At 36.0% G+C, this 15,756-nt stretch overlaps 1 protein-coding gene across 5 annotated transcripts in view; it reads left to right on the top strand.

The window, feature by feature from the left end:
- BBS9 (Bardet-Biedl syndrome 9) overlaps window positions 1–15,756 on the top strand; it is a 289,453-nt gene that overhangs the window by 147,416 nt on the left and 126,281 nt on the right. For 4 of the 5 annotated variants that reach the window (XM_051611618.1, XM_051611619.1, XM_051611617.1 and 1 more), the window contains one exon: window positions 3,301–3,523. The exons of the other annotated variant lie outside the window; for it this stretch is intronic. In XM_051611618.1, coding sequence (XP_051467578.1) covers window positions 3,301–3,523 — 223 coding nt within the window. The remainder of the gene's footprint in view (window positions 1–3,300; window positions 3,524–15,756) is intronic. 5 annotated transcript variants of the gene reach the window in all.

Here is a 15,756-nt window from a genome sequence, read left to right as displayed (position 1 = left end):
CCTTGTCTATTGACCAGCTAAACTTCAGGGGCAGTTGAGTCTGCAGCCAAGCAGCAGGCTAGAGTCCTGTCCCTTCTAATAGAGCCTGCCCCCAAACCTCACTGATAACCATGTTCTCCACCTGCATATTGTCTCACAGGATCAGAGCCCTTTCTACAACCTGATGAATTATCTGCAGCGTGAGATCTCACATTCTGGATGGGCCTTCAGTTTTATTGCCTGGTATTTTAGAATAATATTAGGTTAGCCGTTTACCCTGCAGGGAGCATAATTTTGGAGGTTTCTTCTTGTTCAGCAAAAGGCAAAACCTGAAAAGATTCCTAAAAATTAGATACTGTAGACTAAACCTTATGCCAAGGTGACACTGTGAAGGTATTAACACTATCATGTTCAGATACATCATGACACCTGAGGATGTTTAATGATAATATAAATGGAAGTGATGTGCACTAGAGCAGTCTTAGTCCTGCCAGAACCACAAAGCTACATTTGGTCTTCAGACTCCTGCAGTGTATATGATTTGGTGAAAAGAAAGTGCCAATCTCTACCTATTACCTACAAGAGAAAATTAAGTGTATACATGTGAAATAGGAAGCCAAGCCTTTCCCAGTGAAAAAGTTAAATGATTGTTTTTCATACCTATTTCAGGTGATACAGTCAATATAAAGAATTTACATGAGTTAATAATACCTCTTTCCATGAGTTTTGACTCACGTTTGTTGTGGGAGTTGTGTCTCTGCTTGCTGGTCATAAGATGACAGATTACTGTTGAAGGTCTTCCTTTCAGACCTTAACTGCACAGAATACTACACTGAAAGCCATTAGTGACTATTTCAGCTCTGGCTGTAGAACCAGTTTTCAGTGTGGGCTTTAGACTAGAACACTTCCATTTTCAAACATCTTTCAACTTTTTAATGTATGAGGAGTGAAGAATTTTTATTGTTCTTTATTTCTCCCCTTGCACCAATTAAAAATGCTGACAAATGCGGTCTTATTTGTAGCCATTAATTCTTAGTTGTGTAAAATCACCTCAGCAGATTTCCATCAACATTTTTTTTTTCATGTTGAGGTAGATTTGTATCCTCTTTCACTAAGCATCAAGGCTACTTTGGATTTGACTGGACTTACTACGTCAACAGTCCTTGAATTGGAGAAGATAGTTTTATGGTCTACTGAGAAACCAGTTTTACATGGAAATCAAATACAAGAACAAGGGCTAGTAAATGTTTAAGCTGTGGTACAAAGTAAAACATACCTGTGTGAGCCAAGGACAGAATACTAGCTACTTTTAATTTCCTGACTTTCGTTAGCTTGTATTTCAGTCTCCTTATTTAAATGTTCCTTTTGCCTGAATTTTTATAACTTACTTGGAGGGATATATTGGCCAGCCTCTCCGCTACTGTACACTGACACCAGTTAATCACATGTTTCTTTGTCTTTTAGTGAAACTCAATATTCCTCTGTTTATGTTGTCTTATTTTTCATGATTTGTAATATAATTAGGAGTGCCTGGCTTGACTGTTTTTTGATGCTTTGTACATATTATGTTTCATTGCCCAGTATGTGGGAATGCAGACAGCATTTACCAGCTCATTAACCTTTTTAAATTGGCTGCAGAATGGATTCTTTCCTGTCACCATCACAGGTCAGTGGGTGGATTACACTCCAATAGTCTCTTTCTAGAATATTTGAAAAACGTTAAGCTACCACATCATTCATTGACTGGCATGATTTTTTCAACTTGCATGTTTTTTCGGGGCAAAGTCCAGATAAGACAGTAGGTTGACGTTGTCATTGTTCTGAAGTCTGGAAAGGCAAACATTGACTAAGAAAACCCCACTAGTTGATCCGGTTCCTCTGCAAAATGTAAAATGTTTGTATAGATAAAGAACATTTTCAGGACACTTTTAAGAACAGTGTATGTTTGGACCAGGATGAAGTTCATATGACTGTTCTCACTGAGGTGCTTGACTGCTAGTATGTATCTGTCCTGGACCTGTTCTTCAGAAGTAACAAGATCAGGAAAGGTGGCCTTTGCTTCTCTGTGTCAAAAGTAGTACCACAGCCTTCACAAAAGCCGTGTTACTTCCCTATACATGTAGGCAGCACACATGAAAAATTTACTTACAGGTAGCTGAATACTTAGAGATGCCATGAGTATTGAAGTTAGCAGACCACAAAAACCTTTGTATTAATTGCTAACTTTGTCCAAGCTCTGTAAGATTTGTAGTGAAAAGAGATGAGCAGGGTTTGTTACCATCCTGCATATTCATTAATTATATTACTCTTTGGAGTAATCACATGGTCTCATCACAGGGTGTAAATTAAGATTACAGAATGCATCAAGAAGAGTCAATTCTCCATTGCATATTTTATAAATGAGATATATGTCATATGTTAGATTTTATTCATTAACCTAATAACCTTGTCACAAATAGTAAGAGCTCTGCTATCCACAATTCTTACTTGAAGGAATGTCTTTGATTTGTTCGTGTCACGAAAAACCATAGTCCAGATTAACATATTGAAACTAACTTTTAAAGGTGCTTTTCAAGGTGCCTCATGAAAAGAAATTTACTTGTTTTTACTGAGTGTTGTTTGTAGATGTGAACACTTTATTTTTGGGAAATGGGTACACTGAATATGACACTAAATATAGTTTTTCCTCCTGAAAGCTTTTCCATAGGTAGCTGCTTGTTTTAAGTGAACTGATTACTAAACTAGTCTTCTCAAATGTTTATGACAGCTTGACATCAGCCTGTTAGAAATCTGTCTCTTTCATCAGAGCACTGACACACCTGCTGTAGGTGTCATAACTTAAAGTTGATTGGCCTGATAAATTGATACTGAATATCTGCTCCTTTGGGTTGCAGTTATGGTTTTCTGCAGTATTGGCGTATTTTTAGAATCTTAGACTGTAATCCCAAAGAATGTATAATTGGATAACTTTTTTTTCCTGGCCTTGACGTTTCTTCAGCATGTTATATACTACATAGTATGTTTGTATTTACATCAGGTTTTCAGTTATTAATACAACTACTGAATTTAACTTTTTTGTCACATACTGTCCATATGTTGCTATTACTGAAATTATATTTCAATATTGGAACAAGTTTGGGTTTTAGTTTTTTGCTTGTACAAGCTGAAGAACTGCATGTTCGTGACACTAACCCCCCATGTTATTTTATGTATCAGTATCATTTGAAAATTCTTAGTCCTTGATTTGTTGCTTTATTTTTAATATGCTATAACATATTGCATTTCACCTGATTTGATTTGATTTCTTTTTCTTTAATTCAGGGCTGGGAAGAAACTGTGGATGCTTCAATTTCTTACTTGTTAAGAACTTGTTTGTCAAAGAGCTCTAAGGAACAGGCCCTGACTCTCAGCAGTGAGTTATGCATGCCCAAAGATACTAGCAGACTGAAGAAGAATATCACTCTCTTCTGTGATAGATTGGCCAAAGGTGGTCGCCTTTCCATAAGTACAGACTCAGCCACTCAGCAATCTGTTGTCATGCCAGGTAGGACATGAAGTACATATTCATAATTCAAAATATGTACTTGCATATTAAAACTATGAATTACGCACATTTTATTGTGTTAGCCATTTGTTTTTCACTGACTGTGTTGCTGACCAGCAGAATAAGTTAGGTAATAGGGTAATTTTAAATCTAATTTTATTTCAATCTGATCATTTACTGCTGCTCTTACAGCTCGTGCACAGTAATGCAGGAATTGAACCTCAGATGGTCATCTTGATCCTCTAAAAGCTTTATCATGTATTTCTTTGCACTTCAAAAGTTGAATGTATTCATGTGTGCGTTTCTAACGTGATGGAAAAGTGAGGAGTGAAAAGTCCTGATGTCTTCATAGAGAAATGATTATGGTTGCATTGCTGACTTAATGGCATATCCATATATAACTGATTGTGAGGGAATGGTAACACTAAATAAAAAGAAATCTCCAGCTATAGAAAGTACTAGTTGGGTGGGTGATATCTGACAGAAAGCATTAAATTGAAGATGAAACTAATTTAAGTAGGTATTGAATAATATTCCTCATTTAAAAAAGGAATTTGGAGAAAATTTCAGTTTGTACAGTGATTTTAAGTTAATGTAATGGAATTACTACTGTTCAAAGATATTTTATTCATGTCCTTTTCTCCATTCCTACTTTTTGGTGGCAGTGGGAGCAAGGCCACACCTTTTCTGTAGAGTCTGAATGCTAGCATATTTGTACTGTTGCAAGATATTTCTTCCTGCGTTGGTTCTCTGGCAAGACAGTTTCTTAATAAACATCAGATACTCCTGTTGACCTGGAGAACGGTTTTATTTCCCAGCTTCCTGCTCTGAATTTTAATTGGATGTCCATTCAGCTTCATAGTCTCCTAAATAACAAAGCATTGCTATGGTCTTTGGCTTCAGTGGCTTCCTGCAGCTACAGTAGTCTTCACAACTGTAGGGAAAAGTATGTCTCGTATGCACACTTCGTGCTTCAGTTTGGGAGTTTATTATTTTGTCTTTGTGAGTATCGTTTTTAATAGAGTTTTGAGTTGTGTTAGGGCAGTATCTTGATTTTCTGTGTTTTTCTTCCTTGCATTACAAACATTTAATTCCTGTTTGATGTAACTTTGATGGCCTGTGCAATGTTTCAGCAACTCAGAAGTCCTTGTTATTACTGTGTACAGCCCTTTGTGTGTGCTACTTTAAATGATTTGGTAAAACAGCTGCAGTCTGTGCAATGGCAGAAATGAGAGAGATAGTTTTTCCTTAGTGTTACACTATATCCATATCTGAAAGAGGAATTATGATCACGTGAAGTGAAGTGAGGCAGAATAAGTGTAAAATCAGTTTTACAGGCTTTTTGTCAGTATTTCTTTGTAAGGCTAAAATGCGTTAAGAATATTTGATTTGCTGAACATTGAGAAGATTATATAGTAACTGTTTTTCCTTCTAAGGATTTTGAAAAGGGTTAAATAGCTGAGCTTTTTCCATCTAAGCTAATAGAGTACTTAATAAGGAAATTCCCTTCTGCCTGTTCACTTGATTAGCATTGTTGAGTTCAGGGGACTTCAGTTTGGTTGTGATGAATTCTGTTAGGAAAATAGTACAATTTCTTAAAAATTGTAACAAATTATAAGAGGTCTTGCTTTTCATGAAGGACCTTGGTAAAGCAGTCTGATCATGATCTCCGTGTTGCATATATAAAGGCTATACTGTAAAAATATGTTAAATCCACTATTTTCTATTACATGAGGCTGAATGAACCAATTAATCAAGAATGCATGAGCGACATGTACTAGAATAATTTTGACCATTGTGATACAGATAGGTTATACTACCTCTGAAGTAAGAACACAAAGAAGTATGTTCTAAGGAAAACATAAGCTATTTTACTAGAGGCTCTTAGCCATGTATTGATGATAGGTGGGACCACAATTACCATTTTACATGATGAACAGTGAAAAATTAAGTACCTGTAAGGAGCTGGTTGAGACCTGGTATAGTGGTGTCCCCACCTATGTAAGCTGTTTTAGCTGTGCTTGAAATGCCATTTGGCCATGATTTACATTGAAAAGAAAACCTGTAATCGAAATACAGATTCCAAAGTAAATAATTTTACTTTCAAAATTGCTGACTCTAGTGTGTGGCCCATTTTGAATATCAAATCACCTAACTAAGAATCAAAAGGATGACCTAATTAGGCTAATGCTTTGGAGTGTCACAAGAAGGTATTTAAAGAAAGTATAAAACCGAATACAACTGTCTGGTTTTCACCAAGAGTTCAGCCTGAAGTCTTGACAAAAGGGTCTGTACATTTATTCATTTACTCATTAATTGTTGAGACAATGTGGTTTTTGGAAAGGGATGGAAGAGCTTAAAAATAAGAAATTTCATCTTCATTTACAGGACAGGCTTATTAGAGAGAAATACTCCTGCCAAATGCTTAGAATAGCACAGTATTTAAATAGTTGCTCTCTAGCAGGATGGCTGTATGCTTTGAAACTGTGGGTGTTTGTCTTTGGACAGACTAGAGAAAGCTGGGAGCTTTCTTGGGAGAATAAAGATTTTACCGAGACTTTTAAAACATGTTTTTCTTGTCAGCTGTTTGGGTTTTCTGTGGCTGTCTCTGCATTGGCAGGGAATGTGGTCCCTTAGAAGCAGAGAAATAATTGAGGCTGGCAAAAAGGCTTGTATCAATCTGTATATTTCAGAGGGGGGTTGAACTAGCTCTGTTCATCTCTGTTGTACTGATCCTCCATTATTAGAGTCCTTTAGATGCATTCATCTGCCTCGTTAGATTCACGTAAAAGAAACAAGTTAATGTGCCCAAAACCACTCCTCAGTGTGAAAACAGTGCAGTTAGTGGGGATAATAAATAAAATTGCCTCAGTGCCACTTTTTCTTAAACCTATTCTTAGTGGTGAGAACTCATTTTTCTATAGCAACTAACTTTTAAAAACTTGTTTAAAAGTGCCTAGGACCCTCCTGGCATTGCAGCACTGGAACAGTAAGCTGGATTTCTAGAAGGTGTATTTAATATAGTCAAGATTATGTGCCCTGAAATCTAGAGAAAGTGCCTGAAGCCACATTGAAAAGCTGATGATTATCTTTAAGTGTGCAGCTATTAGAAAGATGCCTTCAGAAAATAGTTGTCAGTATACGTACTTAATCCAAAAGTATATGTTAGAGGTACACTATGGTCTCTGCTGGGTATAGTTTTGTCCATTATTTTCTTTAATGGCTTCAGGGATCTAATATGGAGCATGAATGTTATAATTGTTTGTTTCAACTATCTAGTAGTAGTTTCAAGCACATTCAAAGAGCAGTAACTAATCTTGATAGATTAGTGGAAAAATCTGAAGTACAATAGTGTTCAGTCAAGGCAAGCACAAAGGACTCTAGCAAATAAGAATCAGACAAACTAAAAATTGAGAAATAATTCCTCCAGCACTATTGCCAGAGGATAGGCTCTTGGGGGTTATAATGGATGAGGAACTGAATAGATATCAGTGATTCAATCCTATTAAAGGCAAATTCCGACCTAGTGATGTAGTCATGTGACTTTAATGAGAAGATATAATTATTTCTTTCTGTTCTTCATGAGAAAGATTTGGTTGAAATTAGTGTAGCACAATTTCAGAAAAATTTAGACAAATTGAATAGAGTTTAGAAAAGAGCCCAATAATTGTAAATAAATGAAACAATTTTGCTTTTTGTTCCTTCTGAGGGAAAAGAAAGAGAAGATTAAGGAGGTACATGGTAGTTTTCCAGTATGTAAAATGTTTTTGTAAAGATGATTAAAAGTTAATCATGATCATTGGCTAAATATGATTTTAACTGTGAGCCACATCAGGCTATATCATGTTCTGTGTTGCCTTTGGCAATCCATAAATAGTTGGATGAGAGGAATGGTGAGGGGCTTAGGGAGTGGTGCCAACCCCAAGTGTGGGTCAGTGCCAGGGAAAGGTGCTGTAGACCACCCAGGTTGTCATATATTGGGAATTGTGTGAGAATTTATAGCATTAATCCTGATGACCTGCAGGGAATTAATTCTGTAGCTTTAAAATGTCTCCTATGATATCTGTGTATGTTGCAGGGTTGCTTTGAAAGCCCTGAGCAGTGTCAGCTGTGGCTGTTTAGAGACATGTTTAGGTGTCAGTCTGATGGGGGCTCTAATTGCAGTATTACCTCACCCGGATTTTGGGTATCTCAGCTGCTCTTTGGCTAGAATGTGATCCTGCTTTTCCTATAGTACTTCCTGGTGTGCAGAAAATGTCCTGTTGCATCTCCGTTGTTTCAAGCTTTGTTCAAGCAGGAATTCTGATTTTAAAATTAGGATTTTATTTCTCTTTAAAGACTTTATTTCTCTTTAAACCAGCCTCTTTTTTTTTTACTACTTTTTTACTGGATTTCAGTTTTTTTCTTTTTTCTTTTTGTTTGGTTAGAAGATCTTTGTGCTTTAGCATGATTTACTGACATAGTTGAATATAACTGGAGCAGTAGAGAAATGATTATTTAACCTGAAAATGTGTTACTGTGTTACTGAAATCTGTGGAATGCCAAAGACTATCAAGTTCTTAGGTCAACTGAATCTTCAGAACTGCAGTTAAAAGCTTTTTTAATTTATCAAGTTGATTATAATCCTTTGTATAATCATGATCCTGTTGGGCTGATTATGAATGGGTAAATGTTAAATTTAAATACAGTGTTCTTTACCATATTAAATATATATCTGTGAACCCAGAATGTATTCAAAGTCATGCTTAGGAAGACAAGGTTTTTCTAGGGTTTTTGTTTGTATTGGTTTTTTTTGTTGGTTTTGGTAGGTTTTTTTGTATTTTTTTTTCTTTCCCTCATGTAAACTTATAAAAACCTCTTTTCAAAATCCTATAGTGGTATCTATGAGTGAATATTGCCCATTTTGAATGTGTTCTTAACTGGAATGCAACAGAATGTGTCATATTCCTTAAGGAACTCTCTGTTTACATGCTACTAAACTTGAGGAGATGTCAGGACTAATTGGAAAAACATGTGGATTTGAGTTCCTGGAAGAGCAGTATTCATTTATATATATGTTAGATATAAACATTGCTGCAAAGCTCTTAATACACAAAGTATACTATAAAGAAAGACTAGGATTTTTCTTATTGTGGATTCTTCTCTTATACTGTTAATAATAAATTCTTCATTGGTCATCAGGGGAAAGGAACAAGCAGTATAACTCAGGTATTCTCAGATTCATACACAGCATAACTTGTGAAATTTAGTGCCTGCCACTTGTACTCACACAGATTCCAATCTCCCATCTGTCATGTTATCTCAGCAGCAACTATAGTGATTTTTTTTTTTTTTATTTTTTTTTCCTGGAGAAGTTAGAATCACATAGTTGAAAATTATTCAAAAGTAATTTAGCAGTCTGAGGAAGGCACAGAATTGAGCATCAAGGACTAGATAACACTTTTGAACTACCAGCAGATATTCTCAAAATCACCAGAGGCTGATGGATCATGGTTTGAAAACTTTTCCTGTAACTGTATTGTGAGTCTGCTATCATAGTGCATTGGCAGCTTTGTATAGCCCCCCCATACTGCTGCAAAGAAGTATATGAAAATTGCCAATATATATATATTTTTCTCACTGATGTGACAAGATCCATAGTTGTTTATATCTGCAGAAGGCCATGGCCCATTATGAAATGTAATACTTAAAATATTATCCATATGCTTTCTGTAGCAATAAAATATTGAACTACCTTCCTCTTTTGTAACCTTTAAAATAATGCTTGAAGATATTTTATTGTATTTTACTTTAAATGTATTGTGTATTCATAAAGCTTTTAACAATGCTTATTAAAAAGCATGCTGCTAATGCCTACAAGGATTTTGTAGACCTGAAGATGGGTTGGTGTTGATTTATGGAGCTAGTAGTCCACTGAGGTTAGTGGAAACTCTCATTGACTGAATTAGATTCAGCTTTTTTACCCATCTTTTTCATACTGACCCTCCCCTGTTTCCACTATTTCATGAGACACTACCATTTACAGAAGAGCGTAGAGGACATTGGTAAGTGTTCTCATGAATCTAAACCTTCCTAAAAGTGCTTAGTTCTTATTGAAAGTCAGCTCGTTGAAGACTTCTTTTCTTAAATGGACCCAGAGGCTTTAAATCACGTGTAGGAAACACTGCATGCCAATTCATTCCTATGGATTTGTTGACTCAGGCCCTTAAATACGAGATTGATATTAACTCACTTTAACTGTTGCGATGAAAACTCTAACTCATCTTTTCTAGCTTCCTTAAAACAATATAGGTTGATCAATAAAGTACCTTGAAAGACTTATTTCCCCAGGTAGCAGGTTGTTAATTGAGTGAAAAAGTGTTGGTTTTTTTCAATGTATGAGATGATATAAAAAAGACTAAACTTTGCATTTGAAGAGAAAGAGTTTTCTCACATTTGCTGAGTAAATTTGTTTTATATATGTATGTGTAAAGTATAGCTACATATCGCTGAAGCATGACATTCATTAACCTTCTGTTTCTTTAGTCCTCAAAACTTAGACATATTTATCTGATTCAAAAGGCAATGAATGTTTGCATTTTAACAAGTACAAATTTTTTCTCCATTTCGTGTAGAAGCTGGGTTTCCCCTACCCAGGAAAAGGTTTCTCTGTGGGAAGTTGTGTACTGCTTACACTGAAACCAAAACAGATCCATCATAACTGTATCTGTTTTTTCAAATGTTCCATACTTTTCATACTGCCTTGTGGCAAACAAAGATTTGGTAAAATGCACACTTCTTATCTTCTCTGTTTAATTCTTCTGTCTAGTAAGGCTACTAGGATGGCTCCGCTTGCTTTGATTTTCTCTGTTTTTCCTCAATGATTTTTTTGCTTTTCTCCTGTCTAGAAGATGCTTCACTGGTTTCCTTCTCCATCCTGTGCCCTTTGATGTCCACGCAACTCTATGCACAGTTCCTTCCCTGTGGTAGTTGGAGCAAGTAATTCTATCGCTAGCCACTCAAGGGAGTAAATTACTCTGACAGTGCGAGGCAGCAATAAAAGTGTAGGAAGACCCTTTTCCTGATCAGCTGTTGATCAGGGTTGCCCAAAGCACTGACTGCAGAGAAAATCCTGTAGTGCTAGTGTGGATCTATCAGAGAATAAAATTTTAGCAGGATTTAACAAAGGCAACAAAATCCATAGACAGTGGGATCGTTGTGCACTTCTGTATCCAGTTTGTGCAGCTCTGCATGGCTGAGCTGTTTAGCCATTTAAAACATGTTTCTTTTCTCCATCTAATGGCAGATGATAACCACATGAGAATGATAATAAGAACAAAGAAGTTGCCTCAATCCTCTCAGCTCCAGCATTGTCACGCACTTCTGTTACGTTATGTCGTGCTAGCTAATAAAGAGACATGATATGGTATATAATGGAACATGATGTAGTGCTGCAACTTGAGTGTGATTTGTAGTTCACAGGACTGCAGAATTATTGAGGCTGGAACAGACCCCTGAGGTCACCAAGTCCAACCTATGATCTAACACCACTACCTCAACGAGACCATGGCACTAAGTGCCACATCCAGTCTTTCCTTAAACACCTCCAGGGATGGTGCCTCCACCACTTCCCTGGGCAGTCCATTCCAATGTCTAATCATACTTTCCATGAGGAAAGTTCTCCATGTTTGAAATATTTAAGAAATTTATTAGATGTTCATGATGAACAGTTCTATCTTAATATAAAAGCTTAGAAATAAGCAAATAGTAATACATCAAACGTTTAAAATTAATTATTTGGATTCTAATTTTGAGACTAAAATACGTCCCTTGCCCCATAAAGCCAATTTAGTGAAAAGGCAGAGGAGTAGCAAATTATTAGGAAGAGTTTTGGGAGTGCTTACAGCAACAAGATTTTGTGGTTGCTCAAGAAAAGCTTAAGAACAGCTCGCTGGAGGCAGAAACAGTGATTGTTTGGCTCTGATGTGAATCTTTAATCTTTGTAACTTCTTCCCACTGTAACTTTATTTACTCTTTAAACACTTAATTTCCATTATTTTAATAATGTTGATTCCTTTCTGCAGAATGGAAAAGGGAACTACACAGAAATTAAGTGACTTGCCCAGGACATACCATAAGCCAGTAACACCTGTGGAGAAATGGAATTCAAATATGCCTTGCAGTCTTGTGCTGTAGCTCCTACATACAGTTGATTTTAGGTGTTTTACTGTTAAAACACAGGTAACATTAATAGATTGTGGTGAGACAACTTGCCTTGTGGCCTGTTCTTATATAATTCACATGGTTCAGGTGAACACATTTAAAAATGTAGATCAGAAGGTCAAACATGAGAAGAGAGTGAGGAAGAGTGTCAGAGGTGGTCTTTAATGAATTCAGTCTACTGGACTCAAGTAATAGTTTTTCAAGTGTTTAATTTTCAGGGATTACATAAACAGTGGTAAAGCGTTGGGATTAATTTTTATAATTGAAAAGAAGGCACTGATAGAATTTTTTTTTTATTTTTAATTTTCCCCTCAGGACACTCCAAAATTCCAGCATTGTGAAAAGGAGCAAAATAAGATGGAAGCGTAACAAGACACATTTGTGGGCAGGGTTGTGAAAAGGTTTTTATTATGTTGTTTCGAAAATCTCCCCTCCTAGATTGATACTGCAGCTGGCAAAAACCACAGAGGGAAGGAGTACAAAGGTTAAGAAGGCTAAAGCAATAACCTTTTTTTAAAAATGAATAATTTAAAGAGGAAAATGTCATGCATAATGAATAAAAAAGAAATCCCAATGAGATTTGGGATTCATTCATTTTTTGTACTATGGAATTTAGTTGGCAACATTGCAATTCCAACTTGCCTCAGCTAAGTACAGTTAGGATCAACACATTAGTGCCTTGGTTTGTATGATCCAATTGCTGGCTCTTTGCATTGAAACCTATTAAATTTTAATATGTCCTACTTAAGTGTAAGTGTTCACAAATGATTCATAACTGTTGAGGTAAGCTTTTGATGAACATAATTTTCAGTTGAAAGAATTGCATCTAGTGATTGTGCTTGTCACTGGGCTTTATTTTCTATATTGTTGGAGTCCTTGGGAGACCACAAGCAAAACCACTTCTAAAATCTCCACTAATAAACTAATTGTTCAAAACTATGGAAAAAGTATTGCTAAAGGTGAAGCTGTGCAGCTTCTACTTTCCATTTCAGAAGACTCAATAGGAGCAAGTAAAAAAGTAAGAGTAAAACCTAGATTTTTCAAGAGGCTGTAACAAATAATGCAAAGCCAAACTTTAATAATCTAGGATGATCCTTTTATTTGAGGTATGCTATTAATAGAGAGTCAGTCTTGTGTGACCACTTATACTTCAGATTTCCACTTAACAAGTGTCCCTTCATCCTATAAGTTTTGTTTTCCTGTGATGTTTCAAGAACTACCTATATGATGGAGTGCCTTGATACTCATACATGAGCTGTAGGCATTTGAAAAGCATAATCAGCTCTGCAGTTTGGAGTACATTACTTTTCCTTTCCCATCTCCACCTAGACAAGACCACCACAAAATTACAGTGATTGTCTACTTTTCCTAAGTACAACCATGGCAAAGCATATCCACCCACAAGTAGGATGGATATGCTCCATGCTCCATTTTCCACTCTTCTTTCTTAAAATGCTGAAAACGGGTTTTTGGCAGACTTCAAATTTTTTTTTTTTAATATGTGTGTGCAATATTTATCTTAAGTTGATTGTGTTTCTTTTAATGTGATACATAGCTCAAGCCAGAATATGTCAAAGTTAATGGCTTACTCAGTTTCTTCTGGCTGGAAGTAGCATCCTTTAGTCAACAGAGATACAACTGTTTATTTGAGGTATCACTACCCATTTTCCGTTGCATTTGTTACCTTTTTTTGTTTTCTGGAACATTTAGGTTGGGTAAACCTTCCTCTTCTCTTACACTGCCACAAATTAGATCCATCGTAGTAGAAATTGGTAGTGCTGAAATCTTCTAAACTGTTCTGAGCAAGTGTGCCCAGAATGAGGTAGTTTTTTACATTGTTTTTTTGTTATCACTGAATTTGTCTTACAGCTTTTGAAGAGAAACTCTTATTCCATATTTTCTTTAATCCTTAAAAAAAAAAAAATCACTTGAGCTGTGACACTATTATGTTTTCCTCAATATTGAGGTCTTTTTAAAATTAAGTACAAGTATTCTTGTATGTGTGGGATTGATTTCATAATTATTATGATGTAGGCATAACATAATAAGTAACATGTTGGAATCTGTGGAGTTTTGTGTAAAACTATGTACTTCACTAATGCCACTTACAATGAGTTTACTTTTCCACATTACCATAAAGGAGCTTAATAAATCTAAACCTAGTGAAATTTCGTATTTTGTACATGCAGAACTGATTTTTCAATTACTTCAGTCTTTTTTAGGGCCTAATCCAAATCCTGATGAAATCTATGGGAGTTTTTCCATAGACTTCACTAAGTTTTGGCTCAGGCCCCCACTTTTCAATTTTTCAAATAGATTTGCCAAAAATCTGCAGAGAGCCAAGCACTTGGAAAGTTTTTACTTGCAAAGTACAGCTGTTTTTGAGTTGCAAACAAAAAAGTTCCCAATGCTTTTTTTGAAACAAAAAAAAATAGTTTTAAATGCCTTTACAGCTTCAGTAGGTAAAAGAGCAGCTTTAACATTTGAAGCAGAAATTGCCTTGAGTTTTAATCTAAGCATGACAAATTCTATACTAGAATATTTTTTAAATCTGTAACTACATAACAAATCTTACAGTTACAATCTTATTATAATATTGCCTTAAATTTTCTTGGGTTGTGGGTTTCAGAGAGCTGGGGATGTCTGTCCTAATAGTTTTTTTTAGTAATTATTTATATATATATTTTGTTTGTTACAAGGACAAACTACACTGCAATTATAGTTTCCTGAGGAACTCTCAGACTACTCCAGTTTGAGAGAGAACTTTTGGACTTCAAGGACTGTATTAGGCAGCCACATCCATCTGGTGAAGCAGGACTGTTTTCATGGCCTCTGGGTGGTTGGATCACCAGACTTGGAGGCAGATGTGATTGGGCAGACTGGATTTTAGAGAGCATGGACCACAAGATGTGCTTCAGAAAGCATAGCTCAGCGCCTTGCATATCAGCCGAAGATTAAAATAGTGGTGTTTTAACGTAGTGTCGCAGGTTATGGATGGCAGTCAGTGAGGTGTAGAATCTCCCTTTTATTTTTTTGGTTTTTTGAGCAATCACCTTCAGCTCAGAATGCAGATTGAGCTTGAGTAAAGCTCCTTAGTTAGCTACATTGTGAATTAACCCCATTGGTCTTGATGGCTTTTTCTAGGTAGGAAAAGGGTGATGTCACCCTGAATACGAGTGCCTGACATTGTTACGAAGTTGTGCATTATCAGTATTGAACTTGAAGATTTTATCCTTAATTTTTAAAGTGCAAGGGCATTTTAGAAGACCAGTTATGTTTATGTTTGTGAGCAGTTAGCTGATAGCCTACTCAGGAAGCTGGTGTCGATGGCTCAGCTAGTGTTCAGATGATAACTGGAGGTACATACATTTGTTTCCCTTGCCTGTGTGTTCAGATTCATTCACATCTAATACATTAATTTGGTATTTAAGCTAGAAATTGTAATGAATTCAAGCATGAGGTGCTTCATGACACTGGGAGATTTGAAAATTCTTTAAAATATTTCTTTTTTTTCTAATTGTGTCACTGGCTGAACCACAAACAGTGGTGATAAGAGGGCAAGCAAAACACAAAAGCTACATAAACTTGAATCCCTAAGGTTTGTTTCGATTCAGTTATCCTTGGAGGGGCAGAATGTTGCTAAAGCACTAATTAAAAAAATAATGTATAGTTAACTAAATAATGCTAAAGTACTTTATTGCAGAATTAGAAAATCCTTCAGCAAACTGCTGAAGACTTGTTGAATTTCATGTGATGAACATGGTAGGCTGCATCTCTGGGTGTTTGCTGTGTACTGTAAGTGCAAATACCACAGCAGGGTGCATTGCCAGTAGCTCTCTGTCTTTTGATGAAAGATGCACTTTATTAATTCTGACCTTAACCAAAGCTTGACTCTTATTCCACTTCAGGAAAACTAGTTAACTGTAAATTAGAGATATCACCAGAAGGGGTATTACTTCAAAGTTGGGATATGATTAGGGGGATGTTCCACTGTATTAATCGAGTTTCAATTTTAATGACCTGCTGTCTTC

This window comes from Apus apus, chromosome 2 (genome assembly GCF_020740795.1).
Source record: "Apus apus isolate bApuApu2 chromosome 2, bApuApu2.pri.cur, whole genome shotgun sequence".
In the NCBI taxonomy this organism is placed as follows: domain Eukaryota; kingdom Metazoa; phylum Chordata; class Aves; order Apodiformes; family Apodidae; genus Apus; species Apus apus.
Note: the sequence above shows the minus strand (reverse complement) of the source record. Positions and strands in the feature narration are given on the sequence as shown.